The sequence below is a fragment of the Suncus etruscus genome, chromosome 12 (genome assembly GCF_024139225.1).
Source record: "Suncus etruscus isolate mSunEtr1 chromosome 12, mSunEtr1.pri.cur, whole genome shotgun sequence".
Taxonomy (NCBI): Eukaryota; Metazoa; Chordata; class Mammalia; order Eulipotyphla; family Soricidae; genus Suncus; species Suncus etruscus.
The window spans coordinates 100,842,312-100,865,672 of NC_064859.1; the positions used below are offsets into that span (position 1 = coordinate 100,842,312).

At 52.7% G+C, this 23,361-nt stretch overlaps 1 protein-coding gene across 1 annotated transcript in view; it reads left to right on the forward strand.

Annotated features, from left to right (window-relative positions):
- Positions 1-14,459: 14,459 nt before the first annotated feature.
- CRIM1 (cysteine rich transmembrane BMP regulator 1) overlaps positions 14,460-23,361 on the forward strand; it is a 46,644-nt gene continuing 37,742 nt past the window's right edge. Inside the window, exons 1-2 of the mRNA XM_049784699.1 lie at positions 14,460-14,538; positions 14,630-14,637. Of these exons, the coding sequence (XP_049640656.1) occupies positions 14,460-14,538; positions 14,630-14,637 (87 nt within the window). The remainder of the gene's footprint in view (positions 14,539-14,629; positions 14,638-23,361) is intronic.

A 23,361-nucleotide genomic window follows, 5' to 3' on the forward strand; every position in this document is an offset into this window, starting at 1 on the left:
CTTCTCATCTCCAAGTAGGTCACCTGAGGTCATGCCAGGCCAGCGGATCTCCTGCAAAACAGTATTTTTTAAACAGTGTTTTGTTTGTCTAAATAAAGCCGCCAGCCCGTGGCCAAAATTCTGTAAGAAGTCAGGTTTTTTTTCTCTCCCTTTCCTGAGAAACAAATTCGAAGGCCAAAGCCCTACGTCCATTCAAGTATGTGTACCAGGGAGCCTGGCCGAGGTTCAGCCCAGAGATAATTTCCACATTCATCGGTGGAGTCTCAGAACCACGCTCTGAGTCTCAAATGTGTGACCTTGGGCGGAAACCTGCAGGTAGCACAGCCCGGAGGGAGCTGGTCTTGCAGGAAGCCGATCCACTTTGGGTCTGGCACCCCTTTGTAGTTCCCTGAGCTCTGCCAGGTTGGGCCCAAACAAGCAAACACACAAACTTTAGAAAGAGGCGCTTATTCTTTTTTTTTTTTTTTTTTTTTTTTTTTGGTTTTTGGGCCACACCCAGTGATGCTCAGGGGATACTCCTGACTCTGGGCTCAGAAATCGCTCCTGCCTTGGGGGGGACCATATGGGACGCCAAGGGGATTGGCCAAGGATTGGCCAGGGGATTGAACCTGGATTGGCTGAGTGCAAGGCAAGCACCCTACCACTGCGCCACCGCTTCAGACCCAAAGGGCTGGGTTGAACGGGTGTTGATGAGGTCCTGAAGTTCAGCAGGAAAACATCTCTTCGGGGATCCCTTGGCCTTCCCCATCCACTGTGGAGAGAAAGAGAGACAGAGAGAGAGAGATGACATGTTCCATGAGAGAACATGAGAGGGGTCGAGATGATATGTTCAATGAGAGAGACATGTTCTGTGAGAGATCATATGTTCTATAAGAGCAAACATTCCATGAGAGATCACATGTTCCATGAGAGGGGAGAGAAATAACATGTTCTATGAGAGAGACTACATGTTCTGTAAAAGATTGCATATTCCATGAAAGGGGAGAGATCCCGTGTTCCATGAAAGAGATCACATGTTCCATGTGATCTCACCCTGTGAGAGAGGGAGAGAGATCATGTTTTGTAAAAGAGTCATAGAGAGAGCTCAAATGTTTCATGGGGTAGGCTTGATTCTCAGCTTCGGGCTGGCCTTGTGCATGCACCAGAGCGTCATTCTAAGCCTCTTGTTTGCTTCTCTGAATGGTGCATTATAAAATCAGGGGTGTACTGGGGGGGTGCGTGTTTTTTCGGCTTGTCGCATCAGAAATCAGTTCTGGGTTCTCCTCCCGCCTGGCCTTCCTTCCCAGCACTCATGTTAGCTTTTAGCCGGCGGCTGTTGGCCGTCCCGCCCTTCCCTTAGTGGGGTGTGGGCCATGGCCCTGAGTGACACGCTTGTCCCCCAGAGCCAGGGAGAGGGGGACCTGCTCGGACCCGACACCCCATCCTGGCATCTCTCCTCCTCCTTGGGTGAAAGCAGCCTCAGTCCCCAGTGCCACAGGTGTGTCGTGGGTCCGCAGTAACGGCTCCACCCCACGGTACCTGGGAACGTTCCAGTCCTGGCCAAGTAGGGCTGTTGGGAGGCGCCGTTACTGATTTTCATAAGCAGTTAACAGTGTCTGTATTTTAGAATTTTCTTTTTGTTTGATTTGTTTTTGGGGGGCCACACCCGGTGATGCTCAGGGGTTACTCCTGGCTACGCACTCAGAAATCGCTCTTGGCTTGGGGACCATATGGGACGCCGGGGATCAAACCACGGTTCATCCTAGGCTTGCGCCTGCAAGACAGATGCCTTACCGGCTCCGCTCCGCAACTCCGGCCCCTGTATTTTAGAATTTTTATGGGCCTGGGCATACATTGTTGTTTTGATGTCCTGATAACAGGGCGGAGGAGACTCGGGGGGGAAGCGGGGAGGCCGGTCATGGCCACCACTGGGAGGAAGCCAGTTTAGCTGAGGTGGGAAGTGAAAACAGGAAACTCGGGGAATGAGGCCAGAGACCAGCTGAGAGAGCTGCGTGTGAGTTGCTGGAGCAGGACATGTATGTGTTTGCGTGAGTTTGCATGTGTGCCTTTGTGAGCATGCATCTATTTGTGTTAGTATGTGTGAGTGTGCTCATGCATTGCGTATGCATATGTTCTCATTTCCCAAAAATTCCCTCCAGTGCTTTCTCCTTATCAGCCGGGCTTTCTTTTCCTGTTCCAATAACAAAGGCGTCTCTCCGGGAATCCCTTCCATCCAGCGTGTTTAGAATCCATCCTTCTTGATGCCTCTGTGTCCCTATGTCTGTCTACAGAGGTGCCCGAGCTTCCCAGACCAGTGACAGAGGGGGTGCGGTCCAGAGGGCTGGGAGTGGGGGGGGGGTGTGCCAGGCATGGGGCAGTCACAGCAGAAGCCTGGAAAGTGGCCTCCCACTGGCTCTGCAAGCCTGGGGTGACTCTCTTCCCCCACTGGGTCCCTCCGAGGCCTCCCTGCTCCTGTCCGGGGACCCCCATGTCCGGCCAGTCTGTGATATCCGCCCAGCTCTGCAGCCCCCCTCACCTCTGGATTTCTTTTTGTTTGATTTGGTCTGGGCTTGGGGTTTGGGGGCCACATCCGGCAGCACTCAGAGATTATTCCTGGCTCTGCCCTCATAAATCACTCCTGTGGGATGCCAGGGATCGAACCCCAATTGGCATCAAGCAAGGCCAGCATCCTCCCAGCTGTGCTACATCACTTCCCTCCGGCCTCTCACCACCTCCATATTTTATACCAACACCCATGGTGGGCGTAGATAGAAGAGGAAAGAACTGTGGGCCCCCCACCACCACCGTGGACCCTTCTGAGTTCTGGTCATTTTGGGGGGGAACAGGGGCACCAGCTTATTCCCGCCCCGTCAAGCACCCTGGAAGCAATATTGAAATCGTCAGGCCCGGCCACAGCTCTGCAGGGCACAAAACTGGCATATGCCATGGGCCACACCACCCCTGCCTAATCCAGGCCCCCCTCCCTAAAGCTTTTTCTCTAAGGGTACCAGCAGCTGAGCCAGCATCTCCAGTGAGGCAGCTTGTGGCGTCCGAGCCCCAGAGCGCCTTCCATACTTGCATATACGTGTGTATGGAGCTTTCCAGGAAGGTTCCCATCTTCTTGGGGGGGGGGGTGTAGATTGTGGACTCTGCCCTCCCCCTCCTCTCTTCCCCTCCAGTTCCCCTCCCTCTGCATTCCGACCTTTCTCCCTAAGTAAGGCATGTGGAGTCTGTGGGGGGTGGCAGGGGAAGGGGGTGTCTTCCCCGTGCTTTGACCATCTCCCCAGTAAATATTATTCTCATTTTTTTCCACTTTCATTTTCCTTATCGGATGTTAACCACACCCAGCCCTGCAGGGCCTGGAGAAAGCTGGTTCTCTCTCCCTTCCACCCTGTGTTGACATTTCTGGAGGCTGCAGCAGTGGCCAGAACACACACCCCCACCCCACCCCCAGGAGACCAGGGCGCCACGGGTCACGCGCAGATGGTATGTCAGTCCCGAGCCAGGATGTCTCCCCGAGGAATGGGGCCGAACATTCCAACAAATAACCTGAAATTCCATTCCCCGGAAGGGGCGCGCTGGCCCGGCAGGCTGTTTCCTATATATGGGAAGGAAAGGCCCCAGCGGGTTGGGACACTCAGGCCTGGAGGAAAAGGGGGTTCCCAGGGACCCCCGCAGGATTGCGTAGCAGCAGCTCCCGCTTCCGGACTGGCTTTGCATGTTTTTTTCTTCTTCTGTATCCGGCGTTTTTTCTAAGCCAGTGTCATACACTTGCCCCCTCTGGGCTTTGGGGAGATTGTCCAGGAACCGGCCCCTTTACCTCCCATCCACCCCCTGGCCTGCTGCGCCCTCACTCCATGCACCGCTGTCTCATCTCCCTTCTCATCTCCCATTGGTCCGGGCATGTGGAGGGCATCACTTTGCCTAGCAGGCTTTCCCACATTATCAGAGAGTGCAGGAGTTGGCCCAGAACCAAAGCAGTCACTGATGGGACAGACGGACAGACAGGGAGACAGAGGGTCATGCCCCGGCAGGCCATGTCGAATGGGGTAGGGGTTAGGGCGTCTGAACTGGCTCACTCTCGGCCTTGTTGGAGGAAGGAACCAGTCCCTGCCTTGCTCCAGACAGGCAGAGAGAGAGAGAGAGAGAGAGAGAGAGAGAGAGAGAGAGAGAGAGAGATCCGGGCCTTTCATTTTGTGTCCCCCTGACCTTCAGCTACAGGACGGCGTCACACAGCCCAGGAAATGCCGCGAATTCTAGCAGCTGGCTGGGGCTCTTTCTAGTTTCTCGGTCCCCGCTTCAACAGTGGGGCTTTTCTTCCCGTGGAGGTTTTTTCTTTCATTTTTTTTTCCACAGTCAACACAGGCTTTTCACACAAGCGGGAAAGGACAATCTGTCGGCCAAGATCAATATTCTTATGCTCCCTGCCCCGCCGAGGGCCCGGCTGAATGGCCGGTTGTTCCCGAGCCGGGCCGGGCACCCCAAAGCAAACAAACAAGGGTCCCACGTGAGTGCAGATCAGGCCTCCAAGATGAGCTGCTTTTGCACGCGCCGCGAGGCTCTCAGGGGGCCACCACTGAGAGGCCCCGTTATCTGGATCTGCTGGGTTTCCTTTACTCTCTTGTCTCTGCTGAATTTGGAGGGGGGTGTCTCCCCTCTGTGTGGGGGTTGAGTCGCTCGGAACTGCTGGGCAGGCAAGGAAGGAGAGACACGCGGGCCCAGTGATCGAAGTTATGATCCGAGGGCTTTGTCCCAGCTGCTCAATAAAGGTTACCTGAAGCAGAAGAACTTGGACCATGATGCCCAACTGGTAGCAGAGGTAAGGGTGGTTCTCCGAAACCCTCTTGACTCCTGAGCCCTGGTTTGGAGTTTGGAGCTTTTATATCCTCACTGGATGGGAACCCAGTGAATGAGAGAGATCAGGTTTCTGTCCCCTTTGCTCTGGTCTTACAGGGAAAGACCAAGAAAAGCTGCCAAGAGACACCACAGTTGGACTGATCCTGTGACACCCCAGGGCTGTCCAGGATGGTGGGGTGGGTGTTCTATTCACGTGGGGCCAACCTAGGGAGGTGCTCAGGGACCATGATGGGGATGGCTGAGGTGGAAGTGTCAGGACGAGGCAGGACGAAGTCAGGGGCCCTGCACGCCTGAGTCAGGAACCCATGTTTATTGCTTATTCCAAGTCTATCAGAACCCCTGAACATGTTTTGAGCCTCAGACAGAGACCACAGACTTAGTACGTTCCACAAAGATGGAGCTCAGATCTGGGGAGAGAGACACCCCCCCCCCCAGAGAAAATTGGTTTTTCACTTTAGAGACACAACCTAGACATGTACTTACAAATGAAGCCCTTTGAACCTCCTGTGTCCATCTGTCCATCGATTCATCCATCCATCCTTGTATCCATACATACGTCTATTTGTCTGTCTATTCATATGTCCATTCATCATTCCACATGTCCATCCATCTGTCCATTCATCCATCCATCTGTCCATTCATCCGTCCATCCACCCATCTGTCCATCCATCCATCTGTCTCTCCATTCATCTGTAGGTCCATCTGTCTATTCATCCATCCTCTCATCCATCCATCCGTCTGTCTATCCATCCCAAAGTTTCCAGCACTCTGGTTCGTCTCCACTGCTCTCCCTGCATTCCACCCTCCCCAGGGACTGTCAGCACAGCCCTCACTTCTGCCTGCCTTACTCCCCTGAAAAAGTGTCCCTCAGATTCTTCCTGTGGATGGTGGCCCATGTCTTGGGGTCAGCCCACAGCGGCAGGGACTGTCCCAGCATGACACACCCACATTCCTGAACCTGGAAGGGTGCCTGAGGAGCCAACTGTGTGTGTGTGTGTGTGTGTGTGTGTGTGTGTGTGTGTGTGTGTGTGTGTGTGTGTGTGTGTGTGTTTCAGGGGATATTGTGGAGGGTGGTCAAGGTCTGATGCTATGTGTGTGTGTGTGTGTGTGTGTGTGTGTGTGTGTGTGTGTGTGTGTGTGTGTGTGTTTCAGGGGATATTGTGGAGGGTGGTCAAGGTCTGATGCTATCTGTGCTACCCATCCAGTGGGCCTTCTGGTCCCCCCAAAAGCAGAGCAGTACTCAACATCCCATCTGGTGTTGGAGGAAACAGAAGCTTCTTACTCTTCTCATATAACCAAATCAGAGTGTTTGAGGGACTGCAGTGATAGTGCCATGGGGCGGGCACTCGCCTTGCACACAGCCAACCTGAATTCAGTCCTTGTACCATGTAGGGTTGGTCCCCTGGGCCCTCTAGGAGTGATCCCTGAGTGCAGAGCCACAAGCCCTGAGCACCCCTGGGTGTGTCTCTCAAGCCAGAAATAAGTACAACCAAACGTTACCCCCAAACCTGTCATGATCCATTGGGGGTTTGTGAGACACTGTCGGGGACTTAGGAATAGCACCCTATGGGTCTGTGGGGCTGCCTGTTTGGAGGTGTCTAGTTCTCAAGTGGGGACAGTTTTTTGTTGTTGTTGTTGTTGTTGTTGTTGTTGTTTTTGCTTGGTCAGAATTATCTTTGGAAGAAAGCATGCTGCCTTCAGGGGGACAGGAAATTTTGCTGTCAAGAAGCCCAAACTGGTGCCAGAGAGATAGCACAGCGGCAGGACATTTGCCTTGTATGTGGCCTACCTGGAATGTAACTGGGTTTGATTCCCAGCATCCCATATGGTCCCCTGAGCCTTCTAGGAGCGATTTCTAAGTGCAGAGCCAGGAGTAATCTCTGAGCGCCGCTGTGTGTGGCTCAAAAACCAAAATAAACAGATAAATAAAGTTTAAAAAAAGAAGAAGCCAGAATTGGAACTGGAGCAACAGTATAGCAGGGAGGGCCTTTGCCTTGCATGTGGCAGACCCAGGTTCTATCCCTGGCATTCTGTAGGGTTCCCCAAGCCCATCAGGAGTAATTCTGCAGCACAGAGTCAGGAGTAACTCATGGCACCACTAAGTAACCCCCCCTCCCCAAATAAAAAAGAACGTGTGAAGGGCAGGAAAGCACCAGGACAGTGAGGGCAGAGTCTGAGTGTGGGTCCCACCGTGCCGGGAGACACCCATGCTCACTTGTCATGTTTCACATCCCTTGGCTGCCTGCTAGTCCTAATTAAAGATTAAAGGTCGCTTTCTCATAAAACAAAACTTGAGGGGGCTTCTCTCCCTCTGTGCTTTCTTTGGACAATTCTGCGTGAGAATCTGCTTGGATCGAGTAAATGAAATAGAAGGTCCATGAGGCAGAAGCCAGTGCGGGGCCAGGATTCCACCATTACCTTGAGGATGGGGTCGGAGGTCACCTGAGACTCGGAACATTCACCATCTAGGCTCCCAGCTCCCTCCTCTGACTGACCCATGGAGACGGGCTGGGTCTTCTAACTCCTTTTCTGCCTCCCTCACGCCTGTTCACCCTTGGAGCAAGAAGGGAAGGCCCGTGGAGGACCAAGACCCCCAACTCTCAGCCAAGTGACAAGGGTGTAATGTATGCTCTCCCCAGATGCAGTGAATCTGCCCTCAAAGAGTGTGGTGAGTGCTCCCTGAAGAGAGTGCTCCCCAGAGAGGATAGTGGGTGGTCCCTAAAGGGTGAAGTGAGTGATTCCCCCCCAGAGAGTGTAGTGGTTGTTTCCTGGGGGAGTATAGTATGTGCTCCCCTAAAGGGTGTGGTGAGTGCCCCTGAAAGGTCTAGTGAATGCTCAATGAAGAGTAGTGAGTGCTCCCCCAAAGGATGTAGTGAGTACTCCCAAAGAGTGTAGAGGTGCTCCCTGAAGGATCTATTGAGAGCTCAAAAAGAGTGTGGTGAGTGCTTTCTGAAGATTTTAGGGAGGCTCCCTGGGTGTGGGGGACAAGCCCACACGAGATGCCCCGATTGGACAAGCCAGAGGAGAGGAAATTTGGAGCAGTCACACCTCACAATTCAGCATCCTTCCTCCCCCATGTCCTCAGCCACTCCCCACTGCCTGGCCCAGAGCCCCCTGCCCACCACTGAGCTCTCCTGCCGCTTTGCCAGGTATTACCGTGGGCCTGACTCTGCACTGATGTGGCCACTGATGTCTTCCTGGATGGATTCTGAGAGCTGATGGGGGGATCCAGTAGCCAGATGGGAGGGCTCCCCACCAGAGTGAAAGTTTCCCCCTCAGACGTGACTCCAGCTGGTGTCGGCCTCTGGCCTAAACTCCAGCCTGTCTTGTCTGTATTTCCCACCATTTAATCCAAGGTGGCTTTTCTTTGGGGAGAAGGCCACATCTGGCTGCACTCAGGGGTTACTCCTGTCTCTGTGCTCTGAAATCACTCCTGGCAGGCTCAAGGGACCCTTGAGATGGGATGCCGGGGATTGAACCCAGGTTGGCTGTGTGCAAGGCAAACACTCCAGCCCCAGCATGGCTTATTTTTGGTTTTTATTAGGGAAGGTGCAGATCAGTACCCCTCTGTGACCAACCAGCTCGATGTGAGGGCCCACATGGTACCAGAGCTCACCCAGGCGGTCACCTGGCAGTGCCTTGAGGGCTGACCAGAGTCGGCCTGAAGCCAGGTCTGCACCCTTGGTGTCTCTTGCTTGGCAGTTGTGATCAGAGTCAAAGTCTTTTTCCTAAGAGAAATCCCACAGCCTCCAGCAGTTTCTGTTTCCTTGAAGCTTTGGGAAAAGTTGGCGTAAAGTTCGGCTCCCGGCTACCCCAAATTCCCTTCCTGGCTGCAGAGGACAGAGGTTTTCTTGGCGACACCTTCTGGCATTTGTTCCTCTCGTCAAACTCCAGGCTGCAGCGCAAGCCTTGAGTGTCTGGCTTGGAGATTTGTGGCCCCGAAACCCAGCCAAGGGGGGTTTCAGAATCCCAGATTTAATTAGCCATGAAACCGTGACCTGGGGGTTCCTCCCGCACACCGGGATCGTTAGAGCAAAACAGCCCGGGGGGGGGGGGTGCCGGGCCAGCTGCCTCGGTGGCCACAGATGTGGAAGTCACTGGCGGGTCATGGGCTGATTGTTTTTGTCACAGAAAAAGCCTGAGAGCGGTGGGGACTAGCACAGAGAAGAAGAGGGTGCCTAGAAGGCCCAAGGTTGGGTCTGGAGGGTTTTTTTGTTTTTTGTTTTTTTTTTTTTCCTTTTTAACTACAAAACCGAAATCTGGGACAAATTAAAAATCTGATATGCCGTTTTTGGCAGGCCAGGGGGATCTGCTGTGCGTGGCACCAACTCAAGACTGAAGAGTTCCTAGAAATGCCGCCTGGGCTACTGTACTGGGTGGAGGGCGGGACGCACCATCGAGGAAGCCAGGAAACTCCCCATTCAGCCTGGAAAGGGGGTGTGAGCAGAACTGCCCACCTGACGCCCACCCCCACTCCTGCTGGTAAGGGTCTCCCACATCCCCTCCTGTTGGTAGAGGCCTTTGGATAGGTCCTCACATTGACTTCTAATCAGATGTCTCTCAATTGGCTCCTTTGGTTTTCTTGTTAAAAAGATGTTTCTCGGGTCCAGAGAGATAGCACAGCGGCGTTTGCCTTGCAAGCAGCTGATCCAGGACCAAAGGTGGTTGGTTCGAATCCCAGTGTCCCATATGGTCCCCCGTGCCTGCAAGGAGCTATTTCTGAGCAGACAGCCAGGAGTAACCCCTGAGCACTGCCAGGTGTGGCCCAAAAACCAAAAAAAAAAAGATGTTTCTCCATTGCCTCCTCATCTGGCTTTTTCCCCTCCCCTTGGGGGTGGGCATTGTTTTTCTCAATAAAGGCTACTTTGGAGGCCTCGAAGGGCGGCTGCCATCTTGACTCATGGTTCCAAGTAATGGAGCAACTGGCTTGTGGGTGACCAGCTTGCAGTGTGAGTTCCTGGCCTGCTATTCCTTCCTAATTGTGCATGGGTTATTTCCTGCATTGAATTGCAGAGATTGTCTGGCTCACCCCGGATAATGGGGTGTTGACCCCACCCTGGATTCCCCGCAGGATCCCAGGGAGAAATTACTTCGAGGAAGTGACAGCCTCAAACAGATCTAGAAATCAAGGTGATGGGTGCTTGCACCTTAGACACAGGCCGTGCCAGGGACATCAGAGCTAACTGAGGTGATGTTATTTCGACCAGCAGAGGGGCCAGAGAGAGAGGTGGAAGCTTCGCCCTGCAGCGGCCAAGGCTGGATTCAAGGCTCATGGTTTCCTAAACATGGAATCCCATGTAGCCTCTCAGCGCACCAGGCTTGGCACACACACACACACACACACACACACACACACACACACACACACACACACACACATGACATAGAAACTTGGGGCAGTCACACAATTGGCCCCTGAGCTTCAGAGCCAGGAAAGGAAATTTAGACCCTCCCAATAGCAGCAACAGAACCTCCTATCCCACTGCTCCCCACTGTCCACAATCAACTTCCATCAGATCTGCTATAGAGCGTGGGAGAGACCAATGGAACTGGTGGAACTGGAGGCACAACTTTGCAGTGGGGCAGGCAGAGGTGAATGGGGGGGGGGGGCAGGAAGAGGGGTCCAGGGAGGGGATAGAACTGGGAAGTCTGGCTGTCACCCATCTCTGAATGCAAGACCTCTGGCATCAGAATTCCATATTCCATGTTCATGCAGAGTCCAGGGTTCCTGTTAGAGAGTGCCTAGGACACTTGGGGTTCGGGCCTCCCCCAAGCTTACCCGTCCAGGGGAGTCAGGAGCAGCAGATAAGGTCAGGCAGCGTGAGACCGAGGGCTGTCCATCCCCCTGCTGGCATGGTGCCCACATCCCTGAGAAGCCCCCTCTGCCTTGTCTAACGTGAGCAGCCTTAGGAGAGATAGCACAGCAGTAGGGCCTTGGTCTTGCATGTGGCCGACCCAGGAGGGACCCGGTTCGATTTCTGGCATCCCATATGGGCCCCTGGGCTGCCAGAAGTGATTTCTGAGCACAGAGCCAGGAATAACCCCTGAGTGCTGCTAGATGAGGCCCCAAAAAAACAATCAATAAATAAATAAAGTTTAAAAAATAAATAAGAAAGTGAGAGGCCTCACCTGCATGCCCCTCAGGCCTGTGCGTTGGTTTTGACAAAGCTGAATGATCTGGGGGCATTTTCCACTTAGCATGCTTGCTAGGGACTGATGGTTTCAGAGAAACCCCTGAGGTATGTGACTATGGTTATTCCTGGTTGCTCTGGCTCAGAGATCCTGTAGGCACCACCTTGCCCCCGACACCCCCCTTGATTGGCCTCCTTCATCCTCTCCTTCCTGCCATGTTTGTTCTGCTGTCCCAGCAACACCCCCCCCCCAGAGAATCAGCACCTAGGGTGTGAACAGCACCTCAACCCCCTGCCCTAACCCTAAATCACTCCCTCTCTGCTTATTGCTTTTTGCTTTTTCTTATTTTTTAAATTTATTTATCAGTTTATTTTGGTTTTGGAGCCACACCTGGCGGCGCTCAGGGATTACTCCTGGCTCTGCTCTCAGAACTTGCTCCTGTCAGGTTCAGGGGACCATCTGGGATGCTGGAGATTGAACTGGGTCCATCCCAGGTCGGCCACATGCAAAGCAAATGCCCTACCACTGTGCTATCACTTCAGCCCCTATTGCTTCTTTTTCTTTTTGGGGGGCCACCCCTGGCGGCATTCCGGGGTGACTCCGGCTCTATGCTTAGGAATCACTCCTGGTGGTGCTCCGGGGACCCTATGGAATGCTGGAAACCGAATTCGGGTCGGCCATGTGCAAGGCAAATGCCCTCCCTGCTGTACTATTACTCCGGCACCGGGATGTGACCTCAGGACCTTCCACTGAAAGACCCAGGACCTCCACGGGTCACTTAACCTTCAGCAGAACAGAAACTAAGAAGAGGAACAGAGGGTCTCAGTGATGATGCTAAATTGAAAAATTCTTTCTGTTGTGAGGGATTTGCTAGAAAATGCAGCCCCCCTGCAGCTGACTGGCTCCCACCCCCATCCACAATTCATCCATTCTGGGGCACAATCTCATCGCTCCAGGGGCTCAGCTCAGCACCCAAGTATCCGGCGTCCTTCTAAAGACTCAGGAAGTGGCGCCCCACCACTGGAACCAGGGTTCCCCAACAATGGGCCAGTGTCTGGTTCCTTCTTTTCTAAAACCAGGATGGATCCCGTTTCCCCAGTGGCGCCCCAGAAGGAAGCAGCCCTGACCCCCCTCCTCCAGCTACTCTGTCTTCTGTCGGGGCGAGGCCAGCAAGGCCTCGTGTGGACACCCTGGGGACCCTCCCATGTGTGCCCAGGGCTGTGTGTGCCTCTTGTGTCTGATGGATTTTCCCCTCCCTCCACTCACACTGATAATACCTGATCCCTCACTTTGTACACCGCACTGTCCTAAAAACTTCCTGCACAGAAGGACCCCCCCCCCCAGTGTGAGGACAGTTTCACCCACACACACACCATCTGAATCTTCTCCTCACCCTTTGTTCATTCCTCCATGGCCATGCCGGGCTCTGGGCACATCAAAGAACAATTGTCCTGGGTCCGTCTGAGGTCTCAGCACTTATTTGTCCCGTTTGCCAGTTACTCCCCCGCCCCATGGAGTGTGTGGTGAGTGGGGAGGTCTGTATCTCCAAGACCTTCGATGGCTGTACAAATCTGAAGAAGAATTAGTGATGCTAAGGAACTTAGTTAGAAACACAAGCATGAAGGGCAGGAGAGAGAGCACAGCAGTAGGGCATTAGCCTTGCACACAGCTGATCAAAGACTGACAGTGGTTCAAATCCCAGCATCCCATTTGGTCCCCCAAGCCTGCCAGGAACGACTTCTGAGTGCAGAGCCAGGAGGAACCCCCGAGTGCCACCGGCTATGACCCAAAAACCAAAAAAATAAAAGGAAAAACAAGTATGATCACCTGGGCCCTGATACTCTCAGGAATAAAGCCATTCCATGACCCTTGGGCAAGGGGACCAGATGATGGGAATAAAATGTCCCCCGACTCAGAAGCTGGAATTGAAATCGAGCAGCAAGGCTGGAGCAACCATTCCGCGAAAGGAAGGCACTTCCCTTGCATGCAGCCGAACCCCAGTTCCATCTCCAGCCGCCGCCATCCTATCCCCAAGCCCTGCCAGAAGTGATCCCCGAGCACCCCCAGGTGTAGCCCAAAAATATCAACAGTCATCAGGACACACGAGGGCCCCCTTTGGGGGTCACCTTCTTTCCAGCCCCTCGCCCTGCTATACCCACCTCTGCCTTTCTGGGGCTGATTGTTGGAAACTCTGAGCTTTTCCAGAAAGATGCTGGAGACACTGTTGGTTCTGGTTTACTCAGAACTAAAGTGAGTGAAGGGGGGAGAACTGAGGACTGATGTGCTTTGATTCTGCATGTCTGCATTTTGTTCTCTCTCTCTCTCTCTCTCTCTCTCTCTCTCTCTCTCTCTCTCTCTCTCTCTCTCTCTCTCTCTCTCTCTCTCTCTCTCTCAGAGTTAGAGGTAGAACTACAGTATTTTTTTCAGCCTTCTTAGTCGTTTCCAAAGTCCTAACATAGATAGTTGGGTACCAGCATATGTGTCTTAATTGGAGTTACTAAAGATTGAAAGATTAGATTATGGGTGATGATGAGAAGCAACACTCGTGCTTAGATCAGAACCTAGGTCAGATGAAAATTTTGTACCTGTTGTCAACGGAATGAAATTGTTTATTCCTACTAAAGTTTGCTACTTATCTCTATGTAGGTTGCCGAAAAAAAGGATTTTTTTTAACTCGAGATTTTAAGCCAAATAACCATTTAACACCTAGTCAATTGTTAAATGGGGGTATTTTTCTGTATTTGTATGTTTCACTATCATAAGGGAGCTGAAAATAATGTGCATTGAGATTTCTTTTCTTTTTTTTTTTTTTCTTTTTGAGAAAAAATAATCAGTGGACTCAAAATTTTATTTCTTGGTCTTTTGCTGTTTAAACGATGATTTTGAAAGATTCAACTTGTACTGTTGGTATTGTGTAGTGTCTGGACCAATATCGCCTGTAATAAAGATTTTATATATAGATGTCAAAAAAGAAGAAAGATTAGATTATCCTGAAGGACTATCTCATTCTCTCTCTCTCTCTCTCTCTCTCTCTCTCTCTCTCTCTCTCTCTCTCTCTCTCTATCTATCTATCTCTATCTCTCTATCTCTCCTTGTCTCTCTCACATTTGGTGGGGCACATACTCAGCTCTGTGGTCAATGCTCAGGACACCATGGCAGTTCCAGGGTGCAGGGGGATACCCTGACCTTCCCCATTTTAAGCCCTTTGAAGTCATTCTCTCAAACCCAAAAAGTATCTGTATTTTTCTTTAATTTTTTTATGGGCGCCACTCCAGACTCTGAACTCAGAAATCACTCCCGGCAAGCTCAGGGCATCTTATTGGATGCCAAGGATCGAACCCAGGTCAGCTGCATACAAGGCAAACACCCTCTCCGCTGTGCTATGTCTCCTGCTGCATCTGCATTTTTGATGTTGGGGGGGCGCCCCATGGTTCCCAGGAGGAGGGAAATTCTCCTCCTCAAACTGAAATAAGCCCAAGATTTGTCAGGACATGAACAGGCCTGGCGAGTGCCTGTCGTCCAGTGCCCTGAGGATGTGGAGTTGCTTGTTGGCTCTGGGGCTGACCAGTTGTGAGCAAACCCCAACTTCCTTGCAGGCCTCCTGTCCATCTGCATCTCCCGGGCCGGTGCTTGCTCACGACCCATTCCTGTGCGTTCCCAGGCGCCCAGGTACTGCAGCCCTCAGGGACCACCTGTCGAGTGGTGAGATGCCAGCCAGAAGCATCGCTTCCCACTGATTCAGCAACAGTCCAGCTGAGCCGCTCTGTGTGGTCTCAGGGGGTACAGTGGGGCCCCGAGCTCAGCCCCACCGCAGCATGGCAGCCTGGCTCCCAGGCCTGGCGTTGGGCCAGCCGCTTGCACTGGCATGTCGGAGCACATCCCAGAACTTCTGCTGATGGGGAACTGGGGCAGAAAGAGACTCAGAGTCTCAGGGCAGGATGGTGGGACTCAGAGCCCCTCACTCTGGTATCACCCAAAGGCTGCCAACACCCAAATTAGCCCACAGAAATTCTCATTTTGTTATTTTGGGGTTGGCCCACACTTGGTGGTGCTCATGGATTATCCCGGCTTTGCACTTAGAAATGACTCCTGGGCGCCGGAGAGATAACATAGAGGCAGGGTGTTTGCCTTGCATGCAGAAGGATGGTGGATCGAATCTCAGCATCCCATATGGTCCTCCATGCCTGCCAGGAATGATTTTTGAGCATAGAGCCAGGACTAACCCCTGAGCACTGCTGGGTGTGACCCAAAAACAGAAACAAAAAAAAAATCACTCCTGTTAGACTCGGGGGATCCTGTGGAATGCTGAGATCAAACCCAGCTCAGCTGCGTGCAAGGCGGAACACCCTCCCCACTGTGCTATCCAGTTCCTGGGTTTTGATTTTTTTAACTTAGTGATTGATTGATTGATTGATTGATTGTTTTGGGTGCCACACCTGGCAGTGCTCAGGGGCTACTCCTGGCCTTGCACTCAGAAATGGCTCCGGACAGGTTCAAGAGACCATATGGGATGGCAGGAATCAAACCGGGTCCTCCCAGGTCGGCTGTATGCGAGGCAAACAACCTACCGCTGTGCTATGGCTCTGGCCCCTTGGGTTTTGATTTTTAACTAAATTTTATTTCATTCTCTTACCTTTGGGTTTTGGGGTCTCACCCAGAAGTGCATGCTCAGGCTATCCACATACGCCCTCTGGGGTGGGGGTTATGGGGTGCTAAGACTGTAGTGTGCATAGTGGGGGCTGGCCCCTCTCCCCATCTTGCCCGCCTCACAGTGCGCTTTCTCAAGGGTGCATAAACATAGCTAAGAACTGCAACTAATGCAGCCTAGTCACCTCCAACTGGATGAGCACCCACTTTGCCAGCAGGATCCCCAAGTTTGATCTCTGGCACCACGCGCCTCCCAATTGCCTCCCAATTACAGAGGTGGACCTAACCCTAACCTAACCCCTGAGCACTGCCTGGTGTAGCCCAGACCCCAAAATTTGAATCCCTTTCCTTCCTCTCTGGAATGCTTGGCTTGTTTCTCCCACGGTAGAAAGCCACCTCGCTTTCTGGGGCGCTAGCAAAGCCACTTGGGGTGATGTCTTCTTGCTGAACCTTGGAGGGCAGCCCAGGTCCCGGCCGTCCGCCCCTGCCTCGTTGCATCCTAAATCCGGAGTCCCAGGAATGCGCCTGGGAAAGTACCAGCCAGTGGTGCTTCTTTCGGAGCTGAGCAAGCTGGAATAGGAAATATTTCGGGGACTGTATCAACAAGCCTCCCTCTTCCCCCTCGGGGCCGTGACGGTGCCGAATGAGTCTTTGCCGCCTCTGCGCTCGCCAAAAAAGGTCATGATAAAATCGTGGAATGTGGATGAAAAGAAGGGTTCCCGGAGCAGCTGGAAGGACAGGGTGACCCCCTCACGTGCCTCGAGTGAGTGGTAGAAGTTTCCGGAGGGGCTCCACCCAGCCAGTGGTGCAGGCCAGCTCCCTTTGGTGGAGTGAGGCGCCAGAAGAGTTGGGGGGGGAGAAAAAGGCAGAGAGAGAGAGGGAGGGAGAGAGAGAGAGAGAGAGAGAGAGAGAGAGAGAGAGAGAGAGAGAGAGAGAGAGAGAGAGAGAGAGAGGGAGGGAGGGAGGGAGGGAGGGAGGGACCGAAGAAGGAGGTGCCTGTCCCAGCACTGAGAAAATAGAGGGTTGGGGGCAGGAAAGGAAGAGAGAGAGCACAAGTGAGAGAGAGCAAGAAAGCGAGGGAGGGAGGAGCCTGGCTCAGCACTGGGAAAGCAAGAGAAAGAGTAAAGACGCCACCTTCAGTCATCCCAGACACCTGCGAGGTGTCCCAGCCACACACTGGCCCTGTGGCCATAGCTGAGCACTTCACCGTGAGTGAGCCTCCTCTGCTGGGGAGACCAAGTTGTCCCTTCCTCCTCTGCTGGGGACTTGAGTCCTTTGCAAGGACCCGGACATTGAAAAGCCTTTCTGGAGGCTGGCCCTGTTCTGTTCTCTCTGAGATGCCACACCTGGCCTTGGCCCTGGGTACACCGCACAAGGGACACTCCGGGTCCGAGTGGCAGACCTGCCCTCCAGCTCCCGAGCACTCAGACCGTCCCTGCTTCTGCCCCAACTCTATGCCAACCTATCTGTCCGATGGTGTACCCTTGGCCTCACCCACACAGTGACACATGGATCTGGTTTCTGGGCCACCTCCCTGTCACCCGTTGGGACAGCAGACAAGTATAGGGCAGTGATGTCCCGGACCCTGCACCTGCAAAGCCTCCTGGGAATCTTTGCTGAGGGCAGGACTTGGGGTACACCTTGGAGCAGCTGCACTGCAGGTGGCCACGGGGACTTGTCCCCTGAATCCCCAGACACCCAGAGTCCCCTGAGTAGTTGCCATGCCCAAGAGGAGGCAGCAGAGTGTTGGGGGAGCATGAGGGGTCACCCAAACTCTTCCCCTCTCTGCTCTGAGCTCACCTACTCCGTTGCACAGCCAGCGCCCAATATAGGGTTCCCCAAGACATCGCCCTAGAGCAGTGGTCGGCAAGCCGAAGCTCCCGAGCCACATGCGACTCTTTCCACTTTTGAATGTGGCTCTTCTGTGTGCCGGGCGGCTGCTCCAGGAGTCAGGACTCTGCTCCTAGCCTCTGTCAGTGCGCGCCCTGTGTGGCTCTCAAAATAAATTTCAATCGTGGTTTTGGCAAGATTTGGCTCAATTGAAAAAAAAAAAGGTTGTCACCACTGCCCTAGTGGAAACCACCTGAGATCGCTGGGGACCATTCTCAGAGACCCTAAAAGTGGAGTTTCTGTGGCACGAAATGGGCGAATATGCCCAGCACACTTTTTTGGTTTCTGGTCTCTGTATCGGTATACCTGCTTCACCAAGGCAGGGTTGACCTGATGGGACTGTGGACACAGGCCAGCAGGACAAGGCCTCAGCTGGCCCAGAGGCAGTCACCCCCGCTGGCTGCCAACTCCCCATAGTCTCCCTTGGAAAGTCACGTCTACTCCTCATGTGCCTAACACAGTGTTCATGGCCAGCCCCATAGAGGGCAGCTTGGTCCCATGGTCATACTGGCTTTCTTTTTTCCAAGCACCCGAAGGTGGCATGGGCACTATCACTTTAGATTTTGGTGGCACTTTTTCATTGGGTTTTTTGTTTGTTTGTTTGTTTGTTTGGGGGCCACACCTGGTGGCTCAGGACTTACTCTTGGCTGTGCGCTCAGGAATCCCTCCTGGCAGAAGATCAAACCTGGTGGGTTGACTGCATTCAAGGCAAACACCCTCCCTGCTGTGCTATCGATCTGGTCCCCTCAGTTATGTTTTTTTGTTTTTGTTTTTGGGCCATACCCAGTGACACTCAGGGGTTACTCCTGGTTATGCGCTCAGAAATTGTTTCTGGCTTGGGGGACCATACGGGACCCTGGGGGATCGAACCCAAGTTCATCCTGGGTCAGCCGCATGCAAGGCAAATGCCCTACCGCTGCGCCATCACTCCAGCCCATTTTTTTTGTTGTTGTAAGTTGCCACTTTGAGCATGTTTCTGGTAAACTTAGAGATTTTGATGGGTGTGGGGAGGGGGTGTTGGTTTGTTGGTTTGTTTTGATTTTGGTTTTTGGGCCATACCTTGCAATACTTAGGGGTTATTCCTGACTTTTAGAAATCACTCCTGTAGGGTCAAGGGACCCTAATGTCCTCCCCACTGTGCTATCACTCCACCTGGAACTTTTGTTAGATTTTGTTAGAGATTTGTTGGTGCCTGAGGGAAAGAGGCCACAGAGTCTCTTTCTCTTGTCCGGTCTCTAGGGAAGAATTCTTGGCACAGCAGGGGCTGGAGAATGAGGAGCAGAATCTGGGGGTGCAGCTTTCTCCCACTTTGTCAGCCTGAGAGAGACGGGAGAGGAAGGTAACTCTGTGAGCAGAATGATCTAGAAATAGGCTGAGAAGGAGGCACCAGAAGAACCAGCCCTGGATCCGGTATAGCCCCAGCAGAGTTGGCGTGAAGTGACTAGGGGTGGCGGAGAGGAGGAAGCAACTCTGGATCCTGAAAGGAGGGTCTGTCCCTGGGAAATCCAAGTCACTGTCGAAATCATGATGCTTAAATAAAGATTTTTTTTTTTTTTTTTTTTTTGGTTTTTGGGCCACACCCGGCGTTGCTCAGGGGTTACTCCTGGCTGTCTGCTCAGAAATAGCTCCTGGCAGGCACGGGGGACCATATGGGACATCGGGATTCGAACCAACCACCTTTGGTCCTGGATCGGCTGTTTGCAAGGCAAACGCCGTTGCGCTATCTCTCCTGGCCCAAATAAAGATATTTTTAAAAATATCGCTCCTTTATGGACCAGAGCAACATCACAGTGGTAGGGTATTTGCCTTGCACATGGCCAAAACAGAACTGACCCCTGTTCGATTCCCTGCATCCCATATGGTCCCCTGAGTATCCCAGGAGCCATTTCTAAGCGTAGAGCTAGGAGTAACCCCTGAGCGCCACTGGGTGTGACCCAATTAGAAATAAACAAATATATATAAAATAAATAAACAAAAATTAAAAATGAAGTCACTGCCAAAGTCACTGCTTAGCTCTCCTGTCCTTTCAGGCTGGACAGTGTGCCCTGGAAAATGAACACAAACCCCCTCAAAGAGGAGGCTAGTCAGAATCATGGGTTTTTGACGATGCTGTAGAAAATAATACTGAAATAATACTGAAATACAGAAATGTTAAGAAACGTTGTTTTGGGGGCCGGAGAGATAGCATGGAGGTAAGACCTTTGCCTTGCATGCAGAAGGAGGGTGGTTCGAATCCTGGCATCCCATAGGGTCCCCTGAGCCTGCCAGGAGCAATTTCTGAGCGTAGAGCCAGGAATAATCCCTGATCGCTGCAGAGTGTGGTCCCCCCCAAAAAAAAAAAACTGTGTTTAATTAACTTCCTCCTTGATAATCTTATAGATAAGAAGCATCAGCCCTGGGCAAGAGTGATAACACACTGGGGAGAGCCTTGCCCTGCATACAGCTAACCTGGGTTCAATCCCCTGCATCCCCTCTGGTCCTCGGAGACCCGCTAGGAGTGGTCCCTGAGTGCAGAGCCAGAATGAGCCCTGAGCCCTGCTGGTGTGACCCAAAAAGAAAACGAAAAAGGACATGGGATCCTTTTAGAGAGACTCGTGAGATCTTAGAATTGGTCATAGGTTGCCTGTGCCTGCAGATGTGACAGAACGGCAAAGGCAAAAAAAGTCAAGCTCCGGGAACCAGAGTGATAACACAGCGGGGGGGGGGGGGGGGGGGGGGGGAGGGCATTTGCCTTGCATGTGGCTGACTTAGGTTCGATCCCCAGCATCCCGTAGGTCCCCCGAACCTGCCAGGAATAATTCCTGAGCATAGAGTCAGAAGTAACCCCTGAGTGCTGCCAGGTGTGGCCCCCCCAAAATAAATAATAATAATAATAATAATAATAATCATGGTTTAAGATCATTTGTTATTCTAAGGCAAACTAAGGAAATAGACGTAAACTCAATAGTTCTCTTTGAATGTTGGGTGCCACTGGGGTGAAAAGTGGGGAACCAACAAATGGCAAGGAAGAGATTAAGCACTTCACAAGAAGAACTGGATTGTGTTCGGCAGTTCACTAGACGGGTCCTTCCTGGTTGAACCAGCGTGGCTCTTTCTGGAAGAGGCAGGATTCCTAGAGAATCTAATAACCCAAGAAGATTTCTTTATTTTACCCCATCCCCGGAAGAATGTTCCAGACCCAGAGCACTTCAATGGTTGTCTCGGGTGGATCTGAGGGACCCATCAGAATTGCTTCAGCTGGAGGGACCAAACTGGGGTGAGGGTACCTGCATGGAGGGTCCCTCAGGGCAGAACAGGGAGTGACACCTGAGCACAGCTGCGTGTGGCCTTACCCTGCATCAGTCCAACTGTTTTATTTGAAGGAAACAAGGACTGTTTCAAACTTTAAAAAAAAAAATGTATTTATTGATTGATTGGTTGGTTGGTTGGATTTGGAGCCACACTCGGCAGTGCTCAGGGGTTACTCCTGAATCTGCACTCAGAAATCACCTCTGGCAGGCTCAGGGACCTATAGGGGATGCTGGGAATCAAACCAGGTCCCTCCCGAGTTAGCCACATGCAAGCAAGGCAAATGCCTTACCACTGTGCTATCTCTCCCGCCCCTGTTTCAAACTTTACTGATGCCAGTAGAATGGAAAGAAAGCCAGCACCTTGGGCTCGAGGCTATTGGGAAGAGTGTGATGAGCGTGGCAGCCTCCTGTCTGCCTCACCCTCCTCTCTCCCATCTCTCTCCTCCCTTCTCCCACCCTTCCAGGGATTCTGATTCTCAAACCCTTTGGGCCAGCCAAGCCTGCCCCACGCCCATCTCCAGGGCAGTTTTCATTAGCAAAATAAACCACTCGGGGCTTGAGCTATAAAAAACCCATCGCCATCACCCATTGGGGATGGCAGGGAAAGCCCTAGGGAACCGGGCGACCAGAAGGGCACTTGACCTTTAATGGGAAGGGGGCTGTGTCGTTGGAGTGAAGCTTCTGCAGAGAAGCTGTAGATGAGAAGGTGAAATTATGAGAGGATTGACATAGAGCAGGGCCGTCTTCTGAGGACGGGGGAGGGATGGATGGATTGACAGGTTGACGGGGAATCTGCATTCCATGATGAACCACAAAACAGGGACAAGCTGGCCAGATGATCTGCCCATAGGCCATCATACCAGCCCCCTCGCTATTAAGATTCTCTTCCCCTAGCCCTGATTGGTGTATCCCCTGCTGGGGAATTCTCGGGGATCCCCTCTGGACTCAGTCACTGTCTGTTTTCCTCGGCAGTTTCTTGGAGTTCCAGCAGGACACAAGGAAGGGTGGGTCTTGTGGGCTCCGCAGGCAGGGGGACCCCTATATAGAATCTCTGCACCCCTGATCTTGCTGTGACCTGCCCCATGCCCCAGCCCTCAAGCCCTCTGGGTCCCCCACCCACCTTGCTCTGTTCTGCTCCCCCCCCCATGGCTCCTCCCATCCACAGCAAACTTGGCCATTTGCTTCTATATCAATGGGATGGCCAGTCAGGGTTGGCCCAAGACCCCCAAACCTTTTCCCATCCTGGCCCCCTTATTTCCTTCCATTGTCTCCTCCTGCTTGACCTCTGAATCTTAGCCCAAGTCTGTGAATGTGGTTATGACCCAGGAACCCCGAGTTGTGAGATGCTGGAGCAGCCCACACTTGCCAGCCAAGTTGGGTTGGTTCTACCCCATATGCCCACAGGCTTTGGGGGTCCAAGACCAGGGAGTGTTACATGGGAATGTTCCAGAACTGAGAATAGGGCTTGAGGAAGCTCTCCCAGGATGTGCTTATATCAGGGTGCACCATTGGCAAAGCGGGTGTGACTGTGCCTCAATGCATGGATGGGGCTTGGTTTGGGGGGGGGCAAAAAGCCCCCATTGCCATCTTTAGGGTCAAGCACCAGCCTGCCTGGTCATTCCTTGCCACCAGAAACCAGATTCCGGCTTGAAACCTTGCGTTTGGGTTTCTCTGTGGGGAATCATGTGGCCCTTCTTCTCCTGCCTCTCTTCTCCACACTTTTTGGGGCTCCCGTTCTTCTTGCCCTCAGGGACTTACTCCCAGGTCCTGTCAAAGCTTGACCAAGAACTAGAGCTCCCAACTGTTGAATCAAATAATTAAGGATGGGGCTGGATGGAGGTGGATGCCATCCAGGCCACGTGGCTCTGCAACCCCCATCCATCAAACTCACTCACAGGCAGGCATCAGGAAGCATCAGCTTTATTCATCCCTATTCACCACATGTGTGTGGCCTACTCATAACCTTTCAAGCACTAGTTATTCTTGGCCCTGCATCTTAACTCCTGTCAGCCATCTTCCCTTTGGGCTCCATGCTGGTCAAAGACCAGAACGCAGAAACCCAAAAGCCAGCGCGCGCAGCAGGGCAGAGCCCTAATCCTCTGGCTCCAGGGTTTATCTACCTATTCCAAGACCCCTCCCAGGAATGGGCAGGGTCTTGCAGGTAAGGTCACACCTAATATTCAGTTCCCAAGACCCCTCCCAGAAATGGGCAGGTCTCAGATAGGTACACCTAAATCCAGGGTGGAGTTACACCCAACCTTGTTCTCCTTGGTGGAATTTTATTTTCCTTCCGCCTGGTCTATCTCTAGCAGCTGGTCTGCAGGCTGGGGCTGAAGGAGGTCGTGCCAGACTGAGGGGAACCACGGGGGTTCACCCGGCATCACCTCATCGTGCTGTGCCATCTCACCACTGTCTCTGCCTCTTCCACGGACACCTCCAAGTCTTGATCTGCAGCCATAAAACACTCACTTGAAGACTCAGTTCCGAAACCCAGATGTACCCGTTCCCTTCAGACCACCAGCTTTTGCTCTTGGTTGGTCCAGACTCTGCCGGCGCAGACCCTTCT